Source organism: Triticum urartu, chromosome 3A, assembly GCF_056163025.1.
Source record: "Triticum urartu cultivar PI428250 chromosome 3A, HENAU_Tu73, whole genome shotgun sequence".
In the NCBI taxonomy this organism is placed as follows: domain Eukaryota; kingdom Viridiplantae; phylum Streptophyta; class Magnoliopsida; order Poales; family Poaceae; genus Triticum; species Triticum urartu.
The window spans coordinates 543,983,982-543,993,559 of NC_141875.1; the positions used below are offsets into that span (position 1 = coordinate 543,983,982).

Consider the following 9,578-nt stretch of genomic DNA (forward strand, 5'->3'; position numbering starts at 1 on the left):
TGTCGCCGTCATTCGTCCTTATCGTCCCTTTCTACACGCAGCTTCCGTCCCTTGGCCGCCGTCACCGCCGCTCAAACCCTTGACCGCCTTCACCGCCGGTCAATCCCTTCGACGCCAGGAGGGAAGTGCAAAGACAAGAAGATCCCGTATGATCCATCGCTGATCATCGGATCTGCGGGCGATACAGTGGAGTGGACACTATCTGGACCGGCGATTGCAAAGTCATGAAGATCCCGTATGATCCCTCTGAGTGCCCATGATATGGACCAGCGTGACCCTCCCAGGTTGGGCGTTTATGTATTTTAACCCTTACAAATCCTATTGCTAACCCTTACAAATCTGGATCTCTACTCGGTAGCGTGGTCATACTGTAGACTCCTGTCCACTCCTCGCCAGGTAGATTGAGAACCTGGAATTGAAAAATACAGGTTCTGTCACCATACAATGACTCTAAAAAAGGAAATCTGCACCTAACTGGCGAATATGCTGAGGCCATACCTGCTTTGGTCATTTTTTCAGCCCCAAATTCATTACTCTTTTTATGTGAATGCTTGCAGGTGGTGAGTCATCTCTTTGCCGGTGTCAGTAGAAGCATCAAGTGGCAACAGTCATCTCTTTTGCCGGTCGTATTGCAAGGATCTCATTTTACTTGCACATAACTGACACCCAGTTTTCTTGCAGGTGACTTCTACTCTAGGAGTTTGGGGCTGGTGACAGCCCTCGGAGACGGTGTCATCAGTAGCAGCATCTGGCAAGGATCTCGAGTTTGCAGCTCTCAACTGCAGAAGATCTCGAGTTTGCAGCTCACAACATGATCACATGCAAAAAGTGACACAAACAAAAGGTAGTTATGACACTTGAATCTAATAGGTTCGATGCAATAGTCAAGGTTTGTATGCCACCTGGAAAAATGACATAGGTGACCATCAGATTGTTGAATCTAATAGGTTCGATCACAGGAACCGGCTCTTTCGCCGCGCCAGGAAGTTCTGTTGATCATTTTGACATAGGTGACCATCAGATTGTAGTACATAGGTGACCACCTGATAACCTTGTTGAGATGATTTTGAGCTTGGGGAGCACCCTGATCTCGAGTTTGCATCTCAGAACTGCAGAAGATCTCGAGTTTGTAGCTCACAACAGGATCACATGCAAAAGGTGACACAAATAAACCATCAGTCTGAAGAGAAACAATAAAACTGACCAATAAACTACTTATACTATGAACTGATCCATAACTAATAATAAACCATAAGGTTGAGCTGAAGCTTCGCAAAACCTAATGCATTAACGAAACAGTAGTAGTACTATAGTAGGTGCAAGTGGCATATCTACAGGTTTCACCAAAGATCACATGAACCGGCTCTTTCGCCGCGCCAGCAAGTTCTGATGATCATTGGGATGCTATATATATCCAAGCCCTTAGTGATTAAATAACAACATAAGAAAATTGCATGAGTATGCCAGTTAAGCAGTTTCGAGCTTGTAGCACCCTCATTGTTGTGCGGCTGCGCATGTAATCCAGTCCTGCGCTTAAATCTCATCATGCATAAACACTGGAGCTAGAAGATTGATTGCAAGCATGCATTTTTTACTGTATAATACCATGAAAAGGGTTTGCTTCATGAAAATACAGTAGTATGACCAAATGATGAATGTATACGGTCCACAGATAAATGATCAAAGAGAACATCTAGCAGAGTTGAAGCCTCATCCTTACTTCACTTCAGACAAAGGTCATTAATTGTCAGTAATGTGTACTTACATAGGTGCGTATGGGTAATTCAAGAAGCAAGGCAGTTGATCATCAACCAGAAGAGGACGTTACTACGGGTATGCTGCATTTCTATGAGAAAGTACTACACATAGGTTATTTGCAAAAATGAACGTTCGCAATCTTTTATTATCATGTTTTGCAGGCCTTAAAAGCATGATAACTATTGAAGATAATACTACGGGCATGCTTATACCTATCATAATTTGCTACACATGAGTTATGTGCATTTCTGATATTCACATGCTTAATGCATAATGCTTTTCAGGCCTTACAAGCTCTATAATAGTTGAAGATAACAATGCAAGCATCATACCCGTAGCTCAAAATGTTGGGGAAAATTCAGCTACTGTTCCAGGTATAATGCTTGTGTGAATATTGTTGGGAATGTTGCCATGTAGATACGGCGTTAATATCATTGGCCTTATATTCATCCTGGTTATAACTCTACAGATGGATCAATGTCGTTTTCGGATGGAGAGCATAATGAGGCTTCGTTCACAGCTCCGAGTATACTGAATTTGGATTTTAGCACAAATTAAGATGGTACTCACTCAGCCGCATTACATCTGCCAAGATTGTTATAAACATATATTGTCGCCTATATATCATTGATTTTCTTTTCCTACTGGTTACAACTCTACAGATGGAACAAGTTCGCTACGGAATAAAGACCATCATGATGGTTCGTTGTTGGGTTCCAATAATCTAACTCTCGATTGTGGCACAAATGTAGATGGCCACAATAGTATTGGTATTGAGTCATTCATATTTCAAATGCCATTAGTGCACTTATGGGAAGTCACTTTCATTTACAACATACCGCAATTTTTTCATATTGGTAATCTATAGGCGGTGAACCTCCAAACGATGATATCGATGGTGCGACAAAGCTAACAGGTATTCCCACGCATGCTTATCTAACATACATATTGACCTGATGTACAGATGGTGCGACAAAGCATTATGGGCTTTGTGTTTTATACTTTTGACATGATGCAGACAATATCAGATCCATAGATCTAAGTCATATAACAAAGGAACAGTTCAACACACAAAGGCGTGCAGCTTATCATAAGAAAAAAGTCCAAGACAATGTGTTATTGCAAGAGGTTCCACAGCCCTGCTTGTCGAAATCTGGTAAGTTGTTTAACAGCAGGTTGCTGACTAATATTTGCGGCATTCAAGTTTTGGAACTGTTTTCTTATATTTTGTGTCAATGTGATCTACATAAGTTTTAAACATAATCTTGCTACATGCAGTGGCTGTTTTTATTCACTAACTACCATATTTTTAATTCATCTTGTAGACCAGAGAGAACTTAACAACGCGTGGAGGCGGGAATCTTATCGCATGAGCAAGACAAAGGGTTTGAAAAAACAACAAATCGATGGCCACATTGTTCAACGTCGTACCCTAGGTGATATCACGAATGTTCGTCAACCTAGACATGTGATCTCAGGTACATCAATTACTCATTGTTTATCAATTTTTCAGCTTGGCGTCCCCTTGGTATATCATAAAAGATTACTGACCTATCATGTTGAATCAGATGACTTGAATGTCACCAAAGATAATGCGGCAATAATGGAAGAAGATCGCAAAAGAGATCATAGAAACGCCCTCAGGAGAGCTTCTTATCGGAGGAAAAAAGAGCGGGTGTCTCCAAGAAGATAAACTCCGCGCCCTTAATTTATCTGGTAAGAATTAAATGTTCTAACCATTATCTTTAGTATCTTCAAGTCATGTCTTAACCATTAAATTTTTTTTTTGTTTTATTAACAATGTTTAACCAGACAACCCAACTAGCTCCGCCTATACAACATTATCGCATACTGATTTAGCATTTACTGCTACAACTACGGAGACATCTGGTCTGGTTAATGACAATGATCTACATGGTAATCGACTTGTGAATAAGATGTCATCAATGTGGTCAGATTATGTTTTACTCACTACATTTAAATTATGTCCTCAATGACACCAGACGTTGACGAGAATATACTTGAAGAAACAACTCATATAACCGAGGAAAATCGTAAGAGAGATCATAGAAATGCTCTTAGGAGAGCATCTTATCGGAGGAAAAAGGATAAGATAATAGCAGATGAAAATCTACGGCCACTATCTAATTCAGGTAAATATGGTTGTTATTAATGCACAATGCATACCTTCTCATACCAACAGTTTCTTTAGTTTCACGTTGACTGACAAATAATTGTTGTCATAGAACCAACTTAATATAATTGATGCACAAAGCGTACCGTCATATGCTTGATCTTAATGTAAATTAATTATATTTGAGTACGAGAAGAATGTTCTGATATTCATTAGTCACTAAAACAAAATTGTTCTAATGATGCTTACACACCTTTTTTAATACAGCCACCGTTGATAGCCCTAACTATACAGACTCATTGCATGATGATGCAACATTGCCCCCTCCATCATTAGACGCCTCCGGTGTTACCCATGACAACGACCGAGCTAAGAGGATACAGAGAAACTCTCGTAGCCGAGCATGTTATCAGAAGAAAAATGAAGAACTAACGGTTGATGATAGAGAGGATTTGAATGAAAAGATACGAGGGAAGCGCGTGCAATGCCGCAAAAGCATGTCGGTGATTGAGAAGGGGCAGTCAAGTGCTCAAAGGAAGGCCTGTTATGCTAAAAGGAAAAACACCCTGTGCAAAGAGTCCCTCGCACTCCCACGTCCAGACATTGCTAACTCAACAACTGATAGTCTCGCAATACCCCTCTCTCGGGCTGCCGAAGATGATTCATCGGATCGCGACCCTCCCACGGTCATGCCGAATTACGGTGTTTGCACCAATGGTATGTAACAGCTTTTGTTTGGTTCTGTTGCTCATTCTCATCAACCTTGTTCTGACATGATGCGGTATTTGTCACATTCTCCGCAATGTTAATGTAGACGACATCGATGTGTTCCCAAAGCCCATCATGGGCGATGAGCCGACACCAGCCGAATTGATGGATGAGGAGTACTACATGTATCGCGACCAAGGTATGGTCAACTCGGAACTTGGTATGCGTGGAGCTTTATTGTAATTGTAGTACTATGTGAATATTATTTTGATGATCATTTCAACGAATGCCTGTAGGATCCGATAATGACACATTCGAGGATGACGAGGAAGCGAGCATGTCGTTTGTTATACCTAGCGAGGTTGATCCATTAGACTATGTGTACACAAACATACCAGACAGCACCCACATCCTGAAGCTCGACGCAAACTGCAAACACTGCAAGGCCAGAAAGTTTGTGTCTAAGACTGACGGATTCTGCTGTCGCAATGGACAGATCGAGCTTAAACAACCGGAACCAATCCCAGAGCTTATGAGGCTATGGTCCAGCATGGATGCAGATTCTAGACATTTTCGTGAGAACATACGGTTCTTCAACGGGCATTTCGCCTTCACAACCCTTGGCGTCAGCCTTGATGAGAACTACACAAACATGAAGTCTGGGGTGTACACATTCCGGGCACACGGAACCATCTACCACAATGTGCATTCGTTCAGGCCTAGCTCACGTCCAGAACATCTGCAGTTGTACTTCTATGATGACGACCCAACCATAACTCATCGTAAGGCGGCCACCAAGCAATTAGACCAAGATGTGGTGAAGAAGTTAGTAGACATACTTAAAGAAAACCCGTACTCCCAGCAATTTAGGAGTTTGGGTGCACACAAGGACAACCTTGATGATTATAGGATAGACCTAAACACCGATAAGAGGCTTGACCAAAGAAAATATAATAGACCATTGTCATCTGAGGTTGCTGCAATTTGGGTTGAGGGCAGCGACCTGGCAAAAAGGTTTGACCGGAGGATAAGACTTTGTGGTAACAACAATGAAAGGCATAGTATACGCGTGTCATCCGGAGCATATGATCCGTTGTCTTATCTCCTATTCTATCTAAGGGGGGAACTAGGTTGGCATCCGAAGCTACCTAAACGTAATGTTCCTTTGGAGGCTGTACTACATCCTCAACTGGTCCATGATGATGATGAGGATGCAGGTATGACGTCTGTGTCCCTTTTTGGTTCAAATAATAAATTATTTCTCAAATACGTCATCATTTTGATGCTATTCCATCATGTGCAGAGGGTAATAGCAGGTTGTGCGTCTCTGTCAGAGACTACTACTGTTATATGCTGCAGACACAGCCTGCAATCTTCAATCCCATACTCTGTGGAGCACGCCTGCTGCAGCAATGGGCGGTCGACATGTACGTTAAGATTGAGAGTTGTCGGTTGAGGTGGTACAGGAAGAACCAGACGCAGATTCGTGCCGACTTGTATAAAGGAGTTGTTGATGCCATCACTTCGGGGGAGACACGAGCAAGCGCTGTTGGGGTTAGAATAGTGCTCCCTGGAACATACCCTGGTGGCGACCGCGACATGAAGAAGAGGCATATGGATGCCATGGCAATTGTCCATACATACGGGAAGCCTGACATCTTCCTCACCATGACTTGCAATCCTAAATGGGAAGAGATAACGAATGAGTTGTTGCCTGGTCAGACGGCGCAAGACCGACCTGATATTGTGGCTCGTGTGTTCTATGGCAAACTAGAGCACATGAAATACATGTTGTTCAAGAAGCAGATCCTGGGTGTTGTAGTCGCTTACGTATACATAGTCGAGTTCCAAAAAAGGGGCCTCCCCCCACGCACATTTTTTTTATCATGGACTCAACATATAAGCTTATTGTCCCGGAGCGGTATGACCGACTCATTTCCGCGGAGCTCCCAGACAAGCATAAGTATCCGGAATTGTATGCAATGGTGGTAAAACATATGATGCATGGACCATGCGGTGCTCTCAACCCGAAGAATGTTTGCATGCAAGAAAACGGTTGCAAGTGCAGATATCCACGGCCGTTCAATGAGAACACAGCACAGGGGAAGGACTCATACCCAGTTTATCGACGGAGAGACGATGGAAGACGTGCTAAGGTCCGAGGGAAGATGTTGGACAACAGATGGGTTGTGCCTTATAACCCATACCTACTACGGATGTTCAATTTCCACATCAAACTGAGGTCTGCTCTAGCATAAAGGCCATCAAATATCTTTACAAGTACATTTACAAGGGCCATGATAAGACTTCTTTCAGCATCTATCAGCCCGACGCCGATGGTAACATTGATGAGATCAAGAGATACGTTGACGCAAGGTGGGTCACCCCTCCGGAGGCTATGTGGAGGATATTTGGCTTCCCACTTTGCACCAATTACTCGCCTGTCTTGCAGTTGCCCCTTCATCTCCCGAATATGCACAGGGTTGCATTCAATGCGCAGCTAACTTGAAGAATGTTGTCGCCTCCGAAAGTGCTTCAAAATCCATGTTAACGGAGTATTTCAAGGCTAACCAGGAACACCCTCGGGCTAGGCATATATTGTACAAGGATTTTCCCGAAAGCTTTACGTGGCAGAAGAAAAAGAAGTATTTGAAGCCGCGGGTCGAGCGTTTTCAAATTGGGCGCATAGTGTTTGCCAATCCTGCCGAGGGGGAGCGATACTACATGCTTGTGTTGCTTAACCATGTTACGGGAAAAACATCCTTCGACGACTTGCTCACCGTGGACGGCGTGCTATGTGGGAGCTTTAGAGAGGCTGCTGAAAGGTTGGGACTCATCGAGGCAGACAACACGCTCGACGACTATCTTAATGAGGTTGAGCAGTGGGCGATGCCATGTTCACTTAGGAGGCTCTTCGCAACCATCTTGGTGCACTGCGAGCCAGGCGACGTGCATGGTCTATGGGATCGTCACTTCGAGCCTATGTTAGATGACTATCGTCGATCATGCACGTCCCCTGACGAGGTGGAGCAGATGGTGTTGCTTGACATTAGGGGTATGTTGCAGTCCATGGGTAAAGACATTGTTGATTTCGCTCTTCCAAGCATAGATGATGCGTTTGACCCAACAGAGGGCGAGGCAAGAGAGGTTATCGAGGAATCAACCGTTGAGTTTGACATGGATGACACAAAATTGGCATCTTCACTGAACATGGAGCAGAGGGCCGCATACGATGAGATACTAGGGGCTGTTGAACGCGGTGATGGGGGTGTATTCTTTGTTGATGGCCCTGGAGGTACAGGGAAGACCTTCCTATATAGGGCGATGCTTGCCAAGGTGAGGAGCCAGGGCAAGATTGGTATCGCTACCGCGACGTCCGACGTCGCCGCTTCTATCATGCCTGGCGGCAGGACTACCCACTCGAGGTTCAAGATCCCATGGAGTTGCGATGATGGAGCCTCGTGCAGCTTCACCAAGCAGAGTGGGACCGCCAAGCTGCTACGGATGGCCTCATTGATAATATGGGACGAGGCCAGCATGACGAAGCGACAAGCAGTTGAAGCATTGGACAATAGCATGCGTGACATCATGGGAATACGCGACCGACCCTTTGAAGGAAAGACTGTTGTTTTTGGCGGGGACTTTAGGCAGGTTCTTTCGGTCGTCAGAAGGGGGTCGCGGGGCCAGATAATTGATGCAACCCTCCGAAGTTCTCATCTATGGAAGGGTATGCGGCAGCTTTGGCTCATCACCAACATGAGGGCTCATAATGACACGTGGTTTGCCGATTACTTGCTAACGGTCGGCAATGGCACTGAGGATGTCGACGATCAAGGCAACATAGTACTCCCTGAAGATATTTGCCTGCCGCCTACAAGCGAGGTTGACGACCTGGAGAAGCTTATTGACCATGTATTTCCGAGTCTAGACGACAACATGGCTGATTCAAATTACATGACATCTCGAGCAATCCTTTGCACAAAAAACAACAATGTAGACAAGATAAACATCCGCATGATAGAGCATTTTCATGGAGATGAAGTAATCTACCATAGCTTTGATAATGCGGAGGATGACCCATATGGCTACTATGCTCAGGAGTTTCTGAATGGATTGACTCCTAATGGTCTTCCTCCGCATGCTCTCAAGCTAAAGCTGAACTGCCCTGTCATACTTCTAAGGAACATTGATCCAGCTAATGGACTGTGTAATGGCACTAGGCTTGTTGTTAGAGGTTTTGAGAGGAACACCATTGATGCAGAAATCGTGATTGGACAACACGCTGGCAGGAGGGTCTTCCTTCCTCGAATACCTCTCTGCCCATCTGAAAATGACATGTTTCTGTTCAAGTTTAAGAGGAAGCAATTTCCTATAAGGCTTAGCTTTGCTATGACCATTAACAAGGCTCAAGGGCAGACCATCCCGATTGTTGGTGTCTACCTACCCAATCCCGTGTTCTCACATGGTCAGCTCTATGTTGCTTTGTCTCGAGCCACTGCGAAGAGAAACATAAAGATACTCATTCAGAAAGAGAAGCCGAAGGAGAAGGCCAACAAGCATAAGGACAATCCAAACAAGCGAAAAAGAACGACTGTGTCCTTACTGACCTCGATGAAGAACATCGTCTACAAGGAAGTCCTTACAGGCTGAAGACCGGTTAATAGCAAGGCAGGTTTTGTAATGATAGAGCAATTACTCTTGCGATTGTCAAGACATGTTGTAATTCATTTTACTACATGTATCTTTTTATTTGTTATTTTGATAGCTGGAGGTATACTCGATCAACTTGAGCTACGCACTGCAGTTCAATAATCAGCCGCCATATTGGCACCATCATCGCTGTTATGGTTTTTCTACTATCGTTGTTTTTATGGCAATGTACATGTCACACAGTGTAGTATTTAGTGTGTAATCTGTGATCCAGATCTAATGATTGGTCTGCTAAATACCTTGGACATGCAATGAACTTTTTGAATTA

At 44.0% G+C, this 9,578-nt stretch overlaps 2 protein-coding genes across 2 annotated transcripts; both read left to right on the forward strand.

Moving 5' to 3' along the window:
- Positions 1 to 502: 502 nt before the first annotated feature.
- Positions 503 to 6,069, forward strand: LOC147980446 (uncharacterized). Its single transcript, XM_087547675.1, has one exon. It carries the CDS (start codon positions 4,887 to 4,889, stop codon positions 6,054 to 6,056), a length of 1,170 nt encoding a protein of 389 aa, XP_087403801.1. The 5' UTR covers positions 503 to 4,886; the 3' UTR covers positions 6,057 to 6,069.
- Positions 6,070 to 6,199: 130 nt separating this feature from the next.
- On the forward strand, positions 6,200 to 9,250 carry LOC147980447 (ATP-dependent DNA helicase PIF1-like). Its single transcript, XM_087515616.1, has 2 exons — positions 6,200 to 6,430; positions 7,082 to 9,250. The coding sequence occupies exons 1-2, from the start codon at positions 6,200 to 6,202 to the stop codon at positions 9,248 to 9,250; spliced, it is 2,400 nt and encodes a 799-aa protein (XP_087371742.1).
- The last annotated feature ends 328 nt before the right edge of the window (positions 9,251 to 9,578 follow it).

What these genes read in the sequence shown, in the direction of transcription:
- LOC147980446 (XM_087547675.1), top strand. Translation starts at nt 4,887, where the DNA reads ATGCCTGTAGGATCCGATAATGACACATTCGAGGATGACGAGGAAGCG.
- LOC147980447 (XM_087515616.1), top strand. Translation starts at nt 6,200, where the DNA reads ATGAAGAAGAGGCATATGGATGCCATGGCAATTGTCCATACATACGGG. An exon ending in TGGGTGTTGTAGTCGCTTAC is followed by an intron (nt 6,431 to 7,081) that starts GTATACATAGTC and finishes GAATATGCACAG; the next exon opens with GGTTGCATTCAATGCGCAGC.